This window comes from Drosophila busckii, chromosome 2L, assembly GCF_011750605.1.
Source record: "Drosophila busckii strain San Diego stock center, stock number 13000-0081.31 chromosome 2L, ASM1175060v1, whole genome shotgun sequence".
Taxonomy (NCBI): domain Eukaryota; kingdom Metazoa; phylum Arthropoda; class Insecta; order Diptera; family Drosophilidae; genus Drosophila; species Drosophila busckii.
Window position 1 is genome coordinate 351,957 of NC_046604.1, and position 13,921 is coordinate 365,877.

At 43.4% G+C, this 13,921-nt stretch overlaps 9 protein-coding genes across 14 annotated transcripts; 4 read left to right on the forward strand and 5 right to left on the reverse strand.

Moving 5' to 3' along the window:
- The first annotated feature begins 107 nt into the window (after positions 1 to 107).
- On the forward strand, positions 108 to 1,484 carry LOC108607479 (26S proteasome non-ATPase regulatory subunit 14). The gene is made up of 3 exons (XM_017998320.1): positions 108 to 218; positions 285 to 1,057; positions 1,200 to 1,484. Exons 2-3 carry the CDS (start codon positions 293 to 295, stop codon positions 1,359 to 1,361), a joined length of 927 nt encoding a protein of 308 aa, XP_017853809.1. The 5' UTR covers positions 108 to 218; positions 285 to 292; the 3' UTR covers positions 1,362 to 1,484.
- Positions 1,485 to 1,499: 15 nt separating this feature from the next.
- Positions 1,500 to 2,356, reverse strand: LOC108607483 (histone H3.3A). The gene is made up of 2 exons (XM_017998326.2): positions 1,964 to 2,356; positions 1,500 to 1,846 (listed from the first exon to the last, which is right to left on the reverse strand). The coding sequence occupies exons 1-2, from the start codon at positions 2,243 to 2,245 to the stop codon at positions 1,718 to 1,720; spliced, it is 411 nt and encodes a 136-aa protein (XP_017853815.1). The 5' UTR covers positions 2,246 to 2,356; the 3' UTR covers positions 1,500 to 1,717.
- A 123-nt stretch (positions 2,357 to 2,479) lies between these two features.
- LOC108607485 (gametocyte-specific factor 1 homolog) lies at positions 2,480 to 3,012 on the forward strand. Of its 2 annotated transcripts, none has more exons than XM_017998327.1 (2): positions 2,480 to 2,687; positions 2,750 to 3,012. In XM_017998327.1, exon 2 carries the CDS (start codon positions 2,758 to 2,760, stop codon positions 2,989 to 2,991), a length of 234 nt encoding a protein of 77 aa, XP_017853816.1. In that variant the 5' UTR covers positions 2,480 to 2,687; positions 2,750 to 2,757; the 3' UTR covers positions 2,992 to 3,012. The 2 variants fall into 2 exon arrangements, with proteins under 2 accessions (XP_017853816.1, XP_017853817.1); XM_017998328.1 differs by having other exon boundaries at positions 2,673 to 2,687; positions 2,734 to 3,012.
- LOC108607481 (UDP-galactose transporter senju) lies at positions 2,961 to 4,654 on the reverse strand. The gene is made up of 3 exons (XM_017998324.2): positions 4,469 to 4,654; positions 4,299 to 4,416; positions 2,961 to 4,242 (listed from the first exon to the last, which is right to left on the reverse strand). Exons 1-3 carry the CDS (start codon positions 4,551 to 4,553, stop codon positions 3,261 to 3,263), a joined length of 1,185 nt encoding a protein of 394 aa, XP_017853813.2. The 5' UTR covers positions 4,554 to 4,654; the 3' UTR covers positions 2,961 to 3,260.
- Positions 4,655 to 4,686: 32 nt separating this feature from the next.
- Positions 4,687 to 6,150, forward strand: LOC108607482 (eukaryotic translation initiation factor 3 subunit H). The gene is made up of 3 exons (XM_017998325.2): positions 4,687 to 4,854; positions 5,057 to 5,734; positions 5,793 to 6,150. The coding sequence occupies exons 1-3, from the start codon at positions 4,777 to 4,779 to the stop codon at positions 6,048 to 6,050; spliced, it is 1,014 nt and encodes a 337-aa protein (XP_017853814.1). The 5' UTR covers positions 4,687 to 4,776; the 3' UTR covers positions 6,051 to 6,150.
- A 176-nt stretch (positions 6,151 to 6,326) lies between these two features.
- LOC108607480 (ankyrin-1) lies at positions 6,327 to 9,031 on the forward strand. Of its 3 annotated transcripts, XM_017998321.2 has the most exons (4): positions 6,327 to 6,336; positions 6,413 to 6,653; positions 7,350 to 8,588; positions 8,651 to 9,031. In XM_017998321.2, the coding sequence occupies exons 2-4, from the start codon at positions 6,434 to 6,436 to the stop codon at positions 8,983 to 8,985; spliced, it is 1,794 nt and encodes a 597-aa protein (XP_017853810.2). In that variant the 5' UTR covers positions 6,327 to 6,336; positions 6,413 to 6,433; the 3' UTR covers positions 8,986 to 9,031. The 3 variants fall into 3 exon arrangements, with proteins under 3 accessions (XP_017853810.2, XP_017853812.2, XP_017853811.2); XM_017998323.2 differs by lacking the exons at positions 6,327 to 6,336; positions 6,413 to 6,653 and adding an exon at positions 6,782 to 6,893; XM_017998322.2 differs by lacking the exons at positions 6,327 to 6,336; positions 6,413 to 6,653 and adding an exon at positions 6,971 to 7,136.
- A 78-nt stretch (positions 9,032 to 9,109) lies between these two features.
- Positions 9,110 to 10,324, reverse strand: LOC108594279 (ankyrin repeat domain-containing protein 39). The gene is made up of 3 exons (XM_017979414.2): positions 10,201 to 10,324; positions 9,936 to 10,142; positions 9,110 to 9,876 (listed from the first exon to the last, which is right to left on the reverse strand). The coding sequence occupies exons 1-3, from the start codon at positions 10,301 to 10,303 to the stop codon at positions 9,638 to 9,640; spliced, it is 549 nt and encodes a 182-aa protein (XP_017834903.1). The 5' UTR covers positions 10,304 to 10,324; the 3' UTR covers positions 9,110 to 9,637.
- Positions 10,325 to 10,362: 38 nt separating this feature from the next.
- On the reverse strand, positions 10,363 to 10,985 carry LOC108594280. Its single transcript, XM_017979415.2, has one exon. The coding sequence runs from the start codon at positions 10,778 to 10,780 to the stop codon at positions 10,382 to 10,384; it is 399 nt and encodes a 132-aa protein (XP_017834904.1). The 5' UTR covers positions 10,781 to 10,985; the 3' UTR covers positions 10,363 to 10,381.
- LOC108594281 lies at positions 10,983 to 13,582 on the reverse strand. Of its 3 annotated transcripts, XM_017979417.1 has the most exons (4): positions 13,561 to 13,582; positions 12,529 to 12,722; positions 11,286 to 11,389; positions 10,983 to 11,212 (listed from the first exon to the last, which is right to left on the reverse strand). In XM_017979417.1, the coding sequence occupies exons 2-4, from the start codon at positions 12,608 to 12,610 to the stop codon at positions 11,009 to 11,011; spliced, it is 390 nt and encodes a 129-aa protein (XP_017834906.1). In that variant the 5' UTR covers positions 12,611 to 12,722; positions 13,561 to 13,582; the 3' UTR covers positions 10,983 to 11,008. The 3 variants fall into 3 exon arrangements, with proteins under 3 accessions (XP_017834906.1, XP_017834905.1, XP_017834907.1); XM_017979416.2 differs by lacking the exon at positions 13,561 to 13,582 and having other exon boundaries at positions 12,529 to 12,934; XM_017979418.2 differs by lacking the exon at positions 13,561 to 13,582 and having other exon boundaries at positions 10,983 to 11,209; positions 12,529 to 12,923.
- Positions 13,583 to 13,921: the final 339 nt, after the last annotated feature.

Here is a 13,921-nt window from a genome sequence, read left to right on the forward strand (position 1 = left end):
GACAACCCTACCTACCGGCTATATACATATTTTGTTTGGTATTTTTTAGCACATTCGCAACTGCTATCGATAACCTACTATTACTTGCACTTTGCAAAAGTTAAAATAAAAAGGAAAGAGCAAGAAACTGCTTTGTGTTTGTTGTTGCTAAACGCAAAATTGAACTTAAATTAAGTAAAAAACTTACAACTAGCCCGAGTTATTTAAATACCTGAAAGGTAAGTGCTCGTATGCCTAGAGATTCTGTCTACTTACTGACATTTCTCAACGTTTCGCTTTTGCAGTCGAAAATATGGATCGTTTGCTACGTTTAGGAGGCGCCATGCCACAAGCTGCTCCACCAACAGATGCGCCTGTTGTCGACACTGCCGAGCAGGTGTACATTTCCTCGCTGGCGCTATTGAAAATGTTGAAGCATGGTCGCGCCGGTGTGCCTATGGAGGTGATGGGTCTGATGTTGGGCGAGTTTGTTGATGACTACACGGTGCAGGTGATCGATGTATTTGCCATGCCTCAAACAGGCACAGGCGTCTCTGTGGAAGCTGTGGATCCCGTGTTCCAGGCTAAGATGTTGGACATGCTGAAACAGACAGGACGACCCGAAATGGTTGTTGGATGGTATCACTCGCATCCTGGCTTCGGCTGCTGGTTGTCCGGCGTTGATATTAACACGCAGCAGTCCTTCGAAGCGCTGTCCGAACGTGCTGTGGCCGTGGTCGTGGATCCCATCCAATCCGTCAAAGGCAAGGTAGTGATTGATGCCTTCCGACTGATCAATCCCAATATGCTGGTGCTCGGCCAGGAGCCTCGCCAGACCACATCGAATTTGGGTCACTTGCAGAAGCCATCGGTGCAGGCACTGATTCATGGCCTGAATCGTCATTACTACTCCATAAGCATTAACTACCGCAAAAACGAGCTGGAACAGAAAATGCTGCTGAATTTACACAAAAAGTCGTGGAAGGATGGACTCACTCTGGCCGACTACAACGAGCACTGTTCCATAAACGAGGATACTGTGGCTGAAATGCTCGATCTGGCCAAGAATTATAATAAGGTAAGCGCAAACTTACAAATTTTCTTAAAACGTGGCAACTCTGATATTCAACATGGAGTGTCATCTACTATATTTACATATTTTATTGCATTAATTTTTATTTATAAATATATGCAATTTTTTTTCTCTTTCCTATTTTCAGTCTCTGGAAGATGAGGAGAAAATGACGCCCGAGCAGCTGGCAATTAAAAATGTAGGTAAGCAGGATCCCAAGCGACATCTGGAGGAGAAAGTGGACACGGTCATGCAGAATAACATTGTACAGTGCTTAGGAGCCATGCTGGACACTATTGTCTTTAAATAGAAATTGCATACAACCATACATATATAACAATCAACCCCCAAAATATACATTTAACTCTCTTCAAAACACAAGAAACACATTAAGAATAATAAAAACTGCAAAGTTTTACACAAGACAAAAAAAGGTTTTTTTTACTGTTGCACTGATAAAATATGCATAGACATGGTACATTTTAATTTGAGGATTGACTTAAGGTATAATTATAAATTTTATGGATCTTAAGACTAAGCAGCGTTCGCAACAGCTGTGCCCAAGCGCATCAGCTTGAAGGCTTTTATTGTTGGTGTTGTTGTTGCAATTACATCTGCTGCAACTGCTGCTGGTTTTCTAATTAAAGATGGCGGCCTGGGCCTTATTTAGGCTCGCTCGCCGCGAATACGTCTGGCCAGCTGGATATCCTTTGGCATGATGGTGACGCGCTTGGCGTGGATGGCGCACAAGTTGGTGTCCTCGAACAGACCCACCAAGTAGGCCTCAGAGGCTTCCTGCAATTAAAAGTTAATAAAAATAGGTGTTATAATTGTCATTGTGAAATACCCCCACCCCACGGCTTAGTGGAATTTTCCCACGATTTTTCCGCATTCCCGCCAAATATCACTTACCTGCAACGCGCCAATGGCAGCCGACTGAAAACGCAAATCGGTCTTGAAATCCTGAGCGATTTCACGCACTAAACGCTGGAAGGGCAGCTTGCGGATTAGCAGCTCAGTGGACTTTTGGTAACGACGAATTTCACGCAGCGCCACTGTACCGGGACGATAGCGATGAGGCTTCTTCACGCCACCAGTCGATGGGGCAGATTTACGGGCTGCTTTTGTGGCCAACTGCTTGCGAGGCGCTTTACCTCCAGTTGATTTACGGGCTGTTTGCTTAGTACGCGCCATTTCTTTGTTTGTTTGTTAAAAATTCAACTTTTCACAATGTTAACAAATAGAGCGATTTATTTTTCAGCTAAATTACGACTGAACTGTACGACAACTTTTTAATGAATGATTGAAAAAGGGAAGGGTGGGTGGTACAGATCAGTGATGCCAGGTATTGAATGACAGCAAAGCTAATCTGGCAACACTGGTGTGACATCGTAGGCAAAATATCGAAGAACCTGGATTAATTTACAATCCGACCCTCTATTATTTTTATAGAGCTTAGAATTGAAAAGTTTTCAACGCAATTCCTCTTTTAGAGACGCATGAAAAAATAACATAGATCAACTGACAATTTCTGTGTTATTGTAAATAGCGAAACATCCCGTGACGTGAATCTCTGCACGTTTAAGCTGCCATCTCTAAGAACAATTTCAAATTGCGGTACTTTTCAATTGGCGTAGTAAGTTTTTCACAATTAATTTGCATTTTTAGTTAATGAATCTTAGATTGGTCTATTTTTAGAATAAGAAATGGCAGACTTACCTTATGCCACCTGTCCTTACAATAAGGAGCATCGCATATGGAAACTGAGAATGCCGTCCCATATAATGAAATGTAGTAAAAGCTATAAAGGACCACCGTTAGCCATTTGCAAGTACAATGCTACACATCGTGTTCCGCCTTCGGCAATGGAAGATCACTTGGAAGAGTGCTCCGATAAACAACTGTTTCATTCATATGAAATTGGGCAGATAGCGTTGTAACATCGCCAGTCCACAAAAAGTTTTAATTACTTAAATTTGAAAGCGACAAACATGAAAAGCTACATGATAAAATAAAATATATCATATACATTGCTTTTTGTGTAAATTAATTACGTATCTAAGACGGAAACGCTAGTTGCACATACATACAGAAGCTATACACACACACACGCGCTCACACACACAGACTTATAATCGAAAGATTGCACGCTCGTTGAGGCACTTGCTATAGAGCTATGAACTAAGAGCTTAGGTATAAGACTATGAGGCTAGACCATGTCCATCTCCAGATCAGTGTCACCCTGCTCATCCAGCAGCTGTCGTCGGTGTTCCCTGTCTTCTCTGTCTTTGGCTTTTTGATTGGAGGTGGCCTCACTCAGGCTGGCCGGCGGTCGCACTTTGCCGAGATTAATTACCGGACTCTGAGTATACAGGTAAATGGCATAGGAGACTACCGCAATGGCCAAGGCGGTGTTCAAGTAGATGGGTATGGCAAATAGAAAATAGCACAGCACGGCCGTAAAGAGCAGCTCCAAGGCGCTGGCGAATGTCTTAAGTATAGAGTTCATATACTTTAAAAAGAAACTAGTGACAATGCCAATAGCAGCATTGTTAACTATGATAATGATCACACTAAATCGCATTATGCTCTGCATATTATGAGCACTGAAGGCATCCAAAAGTTCGCCACGTATCAGCAGTATGGCTGCATTGCAGACAATCGAGTCCAGATACATGAATACGTTCTGCACAAAAATGTTAACGTCGGCGCCTTTATCCTTCAGCAGATACTCATTGTAGACGCCTGCCAGGCAGGAGCATATAGTCTGCGCCAGTATGAACACTGCGCTAATGCTAAAGTCGAAACCAGTCATGTTTTTATCAAGCCCCTTGCCCAGAGATAACGTGCCATTCGTCCGGTCCGCTTGTATGGCAGCCGCTTCGCTATCATCGTTGGTATCGTTGTAGAAACTTCCCAAATCTACCTGCTTCAACATACAGCCCAACGTCAGCAGTATGAGCGACATCCATTGGCGCTGTGACAAATACTTTTTAAATATGATTTGAAATAGTATGCCCGTGACGACGACGCGCAGCTGCAGCAATAAATAGTATGTGGTTGGATCGAATGTAGCAAGATTCACAAAGGCCAGATTATTGTACAGGCAATATAGAAACGCGGGTACCATGTATGCCACCAGTACACTGCGGTCCTTGCGCACATCGCGCACCAGCGAGGCCAGGCTATTTCTACAGTAAAATTAACAATTAGCTTACGTCTTGGCGCTGCCCTTAATTACTCTTACTCTCTGCAGTAGAGGCAGCTGGACACAATCAGTTTAAACACTTCTGTTAGCAGCACAACCGTTACGGTATTGTAGCTATAAGAGTTATTGGATTCCTGCGATGCGGTCACAAATATGCCTGCAAGCCATTAAGCATTAGTGTTGTCTCAAAACATAATTAGTTAACGTACCTTGACCAATAAACAATGACATATACAGCAGAAATATAATGAATGTGAGTTTCGTAGGAAACAACTCCCGCCAGTTAGTCGTCATTTTCGCTGGTTATCTGCTTGCCAGCGTTGCACAGTTGACTAACAGCGTTTGTTTGGCCGACTTGATTTTTATAACAATAACTAAAAAAATAGTAGCTTTGACAGCGATCAGCTGTTTTTGTAAATAGGCAGTGCTGTACAATTTTCGTTTACAGTCGGTGTTGTTCAACAGTTGATTTGTGTCTGCGGCCAACTTCACGCCTTTCTCTTTCGTCTTCGTCAAAATGGCAAGTCGCGGTAATCGTCATGTTCGTACTGAGGAATCAGAAAATACGATAAATTATGTACAATGCGACGGTCTGGTAAGTTATAAATAAAGTGCATGTAATGTGCAACATAAAATAGCAGCAAACAAACGTCTGGAAAAGTGCCTGCAATGCCACGCGCTGCTCTGACTGCTTTGTATATGTGTGTGTGAATGCGTGTGTTTGTGTAATTGAGAGAGCAAATATTGCAAGAGAGCACTAGCATTAATAATGCTTCTTATTTTGCCGCCCACTACAGGCCGTCATGAAAATGGTGAAGCATTGCCATGAGGAGTCCAGCAACATGGACTTGGCTCAGGGTGCACTGCTTGGCCTGGTGGTGGACAAGTGCCTGGAAATCACCAACTGTTTTCCATTCCCGAAGAGCGGCGACGAAACCATGGATGAGGAAATGTACCAGCTGACGGTGATGCGTCGCCTTCGTCGCGTCAATGTGGATCACTTGCATGTGGGTTGGTACCAGAGCTCCGATGTGGGCAACAGCCTGTCGCTGGCGTTGCTCGAGTCGCAGTATCACTACCAGACCAGCATTGAAGAGTCTGTCGTGGTGGTCTATGACACGCAAAAGTCTTCACGCGGCTTCCTCTGCCTGAAGGCTTATCGCCTGACCCCACAGGCAATACAGATGTACAAGGATGGCGATTTTACGCCCGACGCCTTCCGTACTCTTAAGGTTGGCTATGAGAGTCTATTTGCCGAGATACCAATTGTTATCAAGAACTCGCCACTGACCAACATAATGATGAGCGAGCTAAATGAATTGCTGCCCGAGGATAAGGGACACAACTTCCTAGATCTGGGCACAGCTTCCGTCTTGGAGAATCACATGCGCAGTCTGATTGAGCGTGTGGATGAGCTTTACCAGGAGGCAGTGCGCTATAACAAGTACCAGCAAGTGGTCTTCAAGCAGGATACGGTAAGTGGTTATTAGTTTACTTAAAACGACTTTAGTTAAATTCAATTTACTTTTGCAGGAGAAACATCGCGCTTTGGCCAAGCTGGCTGCTGAGAATGCTATGCGTACCTCCAAGGGTGAGCCAACTGTGGCCGAGGAGGAGGTCATTAAACAATTCCGGCCCATGCCAGTGCCACCCAGGCTTACTGCCACCATTACCTCTGGACAAATCAACACGCATGCCCAGCACATTGCACAATTCTGTTCCCAATCGCTGGCTAAACTTTTTATTACCGAATCACTGCAAAACGCCAAGGAGTCAAAAGAAATCAAGTAGTTTAGTTTATGTTTACAAAATTTTTGTCAGCAAGTTTAATAAAAACCAAACCTCACATTTGTAGCTGTGTGTAAGCATGCACAAGCTACAGCTGGACGAACTCGTTACCATCTCTTTATTCGGATGGGTTGCGCTCTCGCTCGCTGCAAACCACCCCCAAAGTACAATAGAAATTGAGCAACATTTGTAAACATGCCAAGGCGCATGCTCACGACTGCACTCGCCACCCTTGGTCAGAAGTCACCTGTCCAGACGTTTAGTCTGTTTTAATGCGCTTTTCCACACGGTATTAATAAATTTTCTTGTGTGTAGCTTCTTTGCAATTTTTATTTTAATCGCTTTGTGCTGCAATTGGTTTTCAGTTAACATATATTAATGGCAAGATGCTATCCTACGATCTCAACGAGCGTCTAATGACTGCCGTACATAGCGGAGACTTTGCTGATGCGCTTAACTGCATTATTGAAGGCGCTCAGGCCACCTATGTCTCTTCGACTTGCGGGCGCACGGCCGTTGGCACCGCTGCACTTTTAGGGGATGCTGAAATTTTGCAGCTTCTGATACAGTCGTGTGAGGAGCCACAGCTCAATAGGTTCCACCAAGGTGAGTAAGGCCGCCTACATCTTTTGCACTTGCAGGCGCACGGCAGTGGGTCCCGCTGCACTTTTGGGGGATGCTGCAATTTTGCAGCTTCTGATAAGGTCATGTGAGCAGCTACAGCTGAATAGCTTCCACCAGGGTGAGTTCAGCAGTGGGCAACAGCTGGTTGTAGTTCACAGAGAAAATGGGAAGTTGCAATTAGAAAATTTAATATTACTTGACGACTGATAGTTGGAGAACGCAGTAAGTACAGTGAAGACTTCAAATTAAAAGTGTTGACTTTAAGCAGACAACAAAATTATAGAAACTTTTGAAAAATGTAGCAAAAGTAAATATTTTAATTGTAATTATTTGAAAAGACGGTAATTTGGTTTATGCTACTCCGAATGGTGAATTTGCTGTTAAGTGTAAAGAATTAACGTTTGGCCCTGACACAAAAAGTGAACGATTGAGTTCAAAGCGTAAAGCAAAGAGCCCAAACAGTTGGTAAGAATGATATTTGGGCAATGGGTGGGGAATACCGGTTATGGCTGCTACCTGTTAGGTTTTTGATAAAAACCCAAAATGAGTAGAAATGCATTTATGGCTGGAATTCTCTCAGGTGGGCTCAGTTGTTTAGACTCGTTTCATGAGTCTAGTTAACCGGGCGCGTGGTGAAATTTAAATAGCTTGTTAAATTTCAATTCTGATCTTTAAAAGGCGCGCATACGGATAGCATGGAAACGGACAGCACGCCAGATGGCATGGAGAAGCTGGAGTGGGTGGATGAGTTTGAGGGCGCGGAGTGTGATGAGCATAGCGACGAACATAGCGCTGAAGATGACGGCGGGCTATATCACTACTATGCCAAGACCTTTGAGAACACGGGCGCATTTCTGACGGAGTGCTGCGTCAGATGCCGCCATCAAGATCCGCATTTGTACGACACGGAGCTGACGACGCCATTGCACTATGCCGCTGCCTGGGGACACGACAAATGCGTGGCCATACTGCTGAAACATCAGGCGCCCATTAATGTGGTGAATAGTGAGGGTTATACACCACTGCATGTGGGGGCGGGCTTTGTGGAGGTAACTCGCCTGCTTATCAAACATGGCGCTCTCATCAACGCCAAGACCTTGAGCGATGGCAAGACAGCGTTGCATTTGGCCATAGAGAATCGTGCGCCGGATTCGGCGCAGCTGCTGCTGGAAAACAATGTGAATGTGAATGATACAGATGATGAGGGTGGCACGCCACTCATGCTGGCCATTGTATGTGATCTGCATCCGTTATCATTCGAGCTACTGGAGCGTGGTGCACGCATTAATCTGCAGGATAAGCACGGATATACAGCGCTTTACTACGCCGTAACGGGACGCCATGTGAAATTAGCCAAACTATTGCTGGAGCGCGGCGCACGTCGTCTGCCCGGACATCATCTGCTGCATCATTGCATTAGCGCTCATCCCGATGACCGTGAGCTAGTCTCGCTGCTGCTGCAACATGGCGAAAGTCTAAGCGTGCGGGATCGCGATAATCTAACGCCCATCATGCTGGCCATACACCAACAGCTGCCCGAGCTGCTTAGCTTTCTGCTGGACCAAGCCGAACAGCAGCGTCGCTTGGGTCTTTACAATGCTGCACAGGATGAGGGCCTGCTCCTGTTTGCCGTGCAACAAATTGAGGATGTGCGTATATTTCGCCGCGTGCTGCGTGTGTTGCTTGCGAAGTTGCCCAGCGCACGACTGGAGCTCTATGGCTCGCAGGCGTCGACGCTGTTCTGTGGCTTCACGTACAGTGCCACTCCGTTGGCGCGTGCCATTAGCCTGCAGCGCTTGGATATAGCACAGCTGCTGCTTAGAGAGGGCGCGCATCTGGGGCAGCTGCAGGCACAACTTATGCATGATCTCTGCACCAATGGCCAGCCACAGCTGCTAGCCTTTGCTGAATTGTTAGGTAAGTTAATGTGCGATTTGGCATTTAATTTAAAGCTCGCTAATCCGCACATCAACTTTCAGTGAATGCCGGCTTGAAGTTTCCACCGCCAAGTGAGCCACCTGGGCCCTTGGAGCAGCAGTTACGCCAACTTAGCACGGTGCCACGTACGCTGCAATCCCTATCCCGCCAGGTTATACGTCAACGGCTGTTGGAGCAACTGCAGCAGCCGCAGTCGATGCTGCATGTCAATTATGCTGCCACAGAGCAAAGCTCGGCATTGGCACGCATTGTGGATGCGCAACTCTGCGTGCCCAATACGCTGAAAATATATTTAAGCAAATTCTCCGACTTGCCACAAATGCGTGGCACGCAGCATAATGGACAAATGATTAACGCTCCCGAGTCCTGGGATTAGGAATTATTTATAAAGTATTGCGTAAATATCAAATATTTATAATTCTGTGCAAGTTCTAGTATTTATTTATTTATAGATTATGTATTTTTATTTAAATTGTATCAGATATATATATATATATATATATATGTGTATATAGTGTAGTTATTCAGGCATGATTACAAAATTGATACACACTTGCAGCTGTAAATGAATCACGAAACATTAACAATAGCACATGATTCACTACAGCTTTGCTTATAACAGCTTGGGGCACATTTGAAAGGACACATTTAATGGTTGTAGAGGCATGTACATAACAACGCTATATATTTATTAAAATATACTAAATGTATTACATTTTAATATTATACCAAATGCAAATGCTTGGGTAATGTTCAAAAAGTTCGATTTTAAATGTCTATGCGGATAAACAGAAACAATTGAAACAATTTACGAAATACAAAGAAGTATTAATAATATTTTTACGCTTACATTTTAAAGAGGGAGAATATGGGCATATATGGGGTCTACTCGGAAATATGCATACAATACTCTGCATAAGTTAAAAATTTGCATTACTTAACAATTAGTTTAGCTCAATGTTGCTCGGCTATGCATAAGAAAGCAAAGCTACGAAGAAAAACAAAAAATTAAAAGCTTTTCATACAATTTAGGGCTTCAAGAGCAGTTTGAAATCATCGTTGGCATTCGCCATGATATACTCGTATGCAATTTTATCCTTCTTATCCTTGAGCAGCTTAAGCTCTGGCTGCTGTTCGAGCAGAAAGCGGCACACATCCAGATGTCCACGCAAGGCAGCACGATGCAAAACGCTCTGTCCACACTCGTCCTGCAGCAGCAGATTTACCTGCGGCTGCTGCGCCAGCAACTTGACTATGTTAAGATGTCCTGCAATGAAACATACGTTAATGTTTTGTCCATTAAAAGTTTAAGTACTAAATTAGTACCCATCATCGCAGCACGATGTAGAGCTGTAGCGCCTGCTTTGGTTACAGCATTTACATCCACCTTGCCCTCTTGTAACAACACCTTGCAGATCTCCTCATGACCATTACGTGCCGCATAGTGCAACGCGGTGTAGTTGCAATCATCGCGCGCCATTGCTTGACCCTTCTTGATGAAGTCACGCACGCGTTCCACTTCATTGTAAATTGCTGTAAGTTGAAATTAGTTACTATAACAGTTGAGTATTGACAATATTTTTACACTCACCCGCATTCCAGATGCCGCGATCGAAATCCATGTCACTAAGCGTCTGCTGCGCCGGCTGCGTCTGCTTATGACACTTGCAGTTGTCTGCACTGTGCTGATCCATTTTAGTTAATTGTATTTTTGCTTTTACCCCAATGTGAAATTGAATGTGAGTGAATGATTAGTGCTCGCTTGCTTGTCTTTAGACCTCTCGCTGCATAGTCCAACAGATTTCAGCCTCGCCGCAGCTGCAAACGACTTTATAGCTTAGCTGTGCCAACGTATTTAGCATTACCATGGGCGGCACAGCGATGAGCACTCCGTTGACGCAAGGCTTGACCGACAGGCGATTGGAGAGCGCTTGTATTTCCGCCTGATTTAAGCCAAATACAGTGCAGGTATAATCGTGTAATGAACCCTTGACCGTGACGTAGGCAAATGTCCCCTCGGATTGTATAATGGGCACCGGTATGGTTACCACATTGGCTGGCTGACAACTAGTTGCTTGAGCGCCAGGCACGGAGGCCACCGATGGTGCAGGCAGCGGGCATTCACAGTTGAGGTTGGACTCCTTGGCCACTGGCTGCTGATTATCGGTCATGCTACACTACTACACTCGCACAACGCACACACACACAGACATGAAAAACAATTGACAACAAAAAAATAGTCGAAATAACGTAACGCGCACAGTCACAAGTGTTTTTCCTTTTTTCTGTTTTGTTCAGTTTAGGTTGCTATAGTTTTCACACACACATTCACGCACAGACAAACACATACATACAGACATAAAATTTAAGGACTAATTGGAATTGATTTGCGTAGGTTTTTACTCGGGCGAATCAACTTTGTGATAATTGCCTAAACTGGCAGCCTCACGGCCAATATTTGATAAATTTTCACGCACAACAGAAACGGTTTCGGACTCAGGCTCTGGCTCATCAAACTCCTTGCGCATTGTCCACATATACTCGTTGTAATCCTGCTTTACAGCTGTCGATGAGCTGGCCACCACACGAAAACCCAATATCTGCTTGAAAATTAAAATGCGAAAGATTAGAGTAAAATCTTTAACAATTATTTTTAGCTACAAGTGCTACACTCACCTCTAATGCTGATAGTATGCGACAGGGATGTACTAGATACACTATTGTGGACTCATCACTGTAGCCGCCGCAAGAGAACTTGTTCAACTGCTCGATGTCGTCAGCTGCGAATATTTTGTTAATTTTTAGTCTTATCGTGTTTTTTTCTGTCTCTGGTATTTTATGTAGGCTTAATATGTGCTGTTTACATAGCATTGTGTATGACAAGCAAAGATAATAATAATAATAAATAGGGGGGAGCTACTTGTATGTATACAAAATGACGTCAACCAGCACGACCGCTGGCCACCCTGTATGTGTGTGTGTGTGTGTGTGTGTGTATCTATGCGTTAATTAAACAAAGCTGAAAACCCTATAGAGGCGCAGCAGGTTTTTTTTGTGGAACAACGGCTTATCTTAAAGTGCATTGACTTTGCCAATATTATAAATATGTCCAAACATAAATACAAATTTTTTACCATGCAATCTATAGGCGCAGTTCGTACTTTCCTGAGCGCGATATAAAACGAAACTGGCGAAGCTACAAATAACGTATTGACGTGAGAGAGAGAGAGATAGGCAGAGTAAGTTTTCGAGCTTATATGTCGCTAACTGTATACCCTACTAATTTGTTGTTTAGCCAACTTTGGCTAGAATGTAAATGTCAGGCAACGGAAAATGGAAACATGCTTTGTGCTTGAGTAATAACTTTATTATGCAGGTGTTACCAAATTTTAAGTACAGCTCATTAGTCGCACCATTTAAATGGCAAACCAACAAATTACCGGTTGAGCTTAAATGGGTTAATCGCTAACACATGCAGTGTAAGAGAGAAAGCAAGTGAGAGACAGCAGCTTTGATAAAGAGCATGCACTTCTCAATTGTAAGACGACATTGTCGAAGCAGGTCACAGCAGACAAGAGCACACACACACTAATACATATTTACCTAAGCATACACAGACACTACTCAAGGCCGGACCATTCAGAGCTAGTTTGTTAAAGTGCTTAAAGTGGCAGGCCCCAAAATATAAAAAAAAATCAACAAAAAATATTCAAAGTTGCGGGTGGGATATGCATGCGTGTGTTTGAGTGTTTGTGTGTGACGAAGCAGTTTTAATTTAATTGTGTCACAAAGTGAAGCAATAAAAGAAATAAAGTGAAATTCGAAACTGACCAAACGAACATTTAGCAGTAAGAAAATAAAAGAAAATTCACTACTTTGGCGTGTTTTTTTTTTGTAGATACTTTGTTGGCAGATTTACCTTTCAATCCAGAGACGAGTACACGCCATGGATATTTGTGACTGTAGGAGGCTAGATTGCCGCGTATGATAATGTACGGCATTTGGTATGGCTTTTGCTCTGGCTTTTTTTTTAAGCTATTAATTAGCGCGGGGGCGTTAACGTTAACGGGGAGGGCTTGCAGCTTTTGGTTGTTGCAAAGTAACCGGTTCAAACTAGTAAAGACCGAAAATCAAATATGTACATATGTTTTTTGTACTATGGATGTAGCAAGCAAGCGCAATGAATTCCAACTGCTGCTGTGCCCCGTATGAAAGCTAGCTCACGACTGAATTTTGTGTTTTTACTGGCTTAGAAGGTTTTTCTCAGCGCCCATAGCTTACAGCAGTGGTTGCTGTTGCTATTTTTGTTGATTTTTGGCTTCGTTTTTGTTTATTATTAATAGGCTTGACGGTTGCGTTGTATGCTGCTCGCGCGCGCTCTTTGAATAAATATGGCTAGTTAACAACTCTATTGGGTTTGTCTGCCGTAAATAAACACAGTCAAAGGGCAAATAGACTGAGACTGAAACTGAGACAGAGAGAGGCAGCGAGAGAGCTGTGCTCTTTAATATCAACTGTTGACCAGTTGCATGTCTAGCGCCAGTCAACGCCTATTGAGCACTCACATCTCAGTTCCTATGAGCTTTATGGGCTATAATTACCAAGTCTCATACTGCAAACTCAACAAAAATTTCCGTTCGTCAGCCAATGCCGGTCAACAACTCCTACACATTAGTCTGAATTTAACTGCACCTTTCTTTCAACACAATACCCCCCAACACACACACACATGCATTCACATTTAAACACCACATACACATACATCAATTCAATTGTATATCCTTTTGCGTGTTTTGCGTCCACAAAAAAGCAACTAAATTTCGTATTAAGCGCGACTCGTAAACGCACTCAAGCTACTAAACATCAGGTGCTGCTGCCCAAATGATGTCATGTGAATTTAATAAAGCTCCAATTCCAATTCCCGTTTTGTTTGGCCTTTTACTTTACTCACCGTTTTTGCGCACGTCAATTTTGGTTGCTGTCGAAATTCGAGATGGGCAAATAATGATTGAGCACGAGCTCAGCACTATCGGCTCGCTATCGATGTAAGTTTTGCACTATCGATAGTTTTAGTAAACATAAGCAAAAATGCTTGTAATACAACAAATCCTTAAACGGAATTTGTTGGCCTTACAAATGGATAAGTATTCGGGCATCTGTGTACAAATTGTGCAGTCAGCTTTATAATACAAACTATACATTAGAAGATTAAAATAGGATAACAATGAATGTCATCTACAGAATGCACCACACTGTCATCCATGCTCTATTTTAAAGTAAAACAAGATGCTGAATTTTGTTCAAAGGTAAAA

Bases quoted from the DNA above. Each gene is read 5' to 3' on its own strand.
- LOC108607479 (XM_017998320.1), top strand. From the start codon at position 293: ATGGATCGTTTGCTACGTTTAGGAGGCGCCATGCCACAAGCTGCTCCA. The intron at 1,058-1,199 runs GTAAGCGCAAAC...TCCTATTTTCAG, and splicing joins TGGCCAAGAATTATAATAAG to TCTCTGGAAGATGAGGAGAA.
- LOC108607483 (XM_017998326.2), bottom strand. From the start codon at position 2,245: ATGGCGCGTACTAAGCAAACAGCCCGTAAATCAACTGGAGGTAAAGCG. The intron at 1,847-1,963 runs GTAAGTGATATT...TTTTAATTGCAG, and splicing joins CTGCCATTGGCGCGTTGCAG to GAAGCCTCTGAGGCCTACTT.
- LOC108607485 (XM_017998327.1), top strand. From the start codon at position 2,758: ATGGCAGACTTACCTTATGCCACCTGTCCTTACAATAAGGAGCATCGC.
- LOC108607481 (XM_017998324.2), bottom strand. From the start codon at position 4,553: ATGACGACTAACTGGCGGGAGTTGTTTCCTACGAAACTCACATTCATT. The intron at 4,417-4,468 runs GTACGTTAACTA...AATGGCTTGCAG, and splicing joins GTCATTGTTTATTGGTCAAG to GCATATTTGTGACCGCATCG. The intron at 4,243-4,298 runs GTAAGAGTAATT...ATTTTACTGTAG, and splicing joins AGCTGCCTCTACTGCAGAGA to AAATAGCCTGGCCTCGCTGG.
- LOC108607482 (XM_017998325.2), top strand. From the start codon at position 4,777: ATGGCAAGTCGCGGTAATCGTCATGTTCGTACTGAGGAATCAGAAAAT. The intron at 4,855-5,056 runs GTAAGTTATAAA...CGCCCACTACAG, and splicing joins ATGTACAATGCGACGGTCTG to GCCGTCATGAAAATGGTGAA. The intron at 5,735-5,792 runs GTAAGTGGTTAT...TTACTTTTGCAG, and splicing joins TGGTCTTCAAGCAGGATACG to GAGAAACATCGCGCTTTGGC.
- LOC108607480 (XM_017998321.2), top strand. From the start codon at position 6,434: ATGCTATCCTACGATCTCAACGAGCGTCTAATGACTGCCGTACATAGC. The intron at 6,654-7,349 runs GTGAGTAAGGCC...GATCTTTAAAAG, and splicing joins GCTCAATAGGTTCCACCAAG to GCGCGCATACGGATAGCATG. The intron at 8,589-8,650 runs GTAAGTTAATGT...ATCAACTTTCAG, and splicing joins AGCCTTTGCTGAATTGTTAG to TGAATGCCGGCTTGAAGTTT.
- LOC108594279 (XM_017979414.2), bottom strand. From the start codon at position 10,303: ATGGATCAGCACAGTGCAGACAACTGCAAGTGTCATAAGCAGACGCAG. The intron at 10,143-10,200 runs GTGAGTGTAAAA...TTCAACTTACAG, and splicing joins TCGCGGCATCTGGAATGCGG to CAATTTACAATGAAGTGGAA. The intron at 9,877-9,935 runs GTACTAATTTAG...GTTTCATTGCAG, and splicing joins ACATCGTGCTGCGATGATGG to GACATCTTAACATAGTCAAG.
- LOC108594280 (XM_017979415.2), bottom strand. From the start codon at position 10,780: ATGACCGATAATCAGCAGCCAGTGGCCAAGGAGTCCAACCTCAACTGT.
- LOC108594281 (XM_017979417.1), bottom strand. From the start codon at position 12,610: ATGCCGTACATTATCATACGCGGCAATCTAGCCTCCTACAGTCACAAA. The intron at 11,390-12,528 runs GTAAATCTGCCA...AAATATTCGCAG, and splicing joins ACTCGTCTCTGGATTGAAAG to CTGACGACATCGAGCAGTTG. The intron at 11,213-11,285 runs GTGAGTGTAGCA...TTAATTTTCAAG, and splicing joins GCATACTATCAGCATTAGAG to CAGATATTGGGTTTTCGTGT.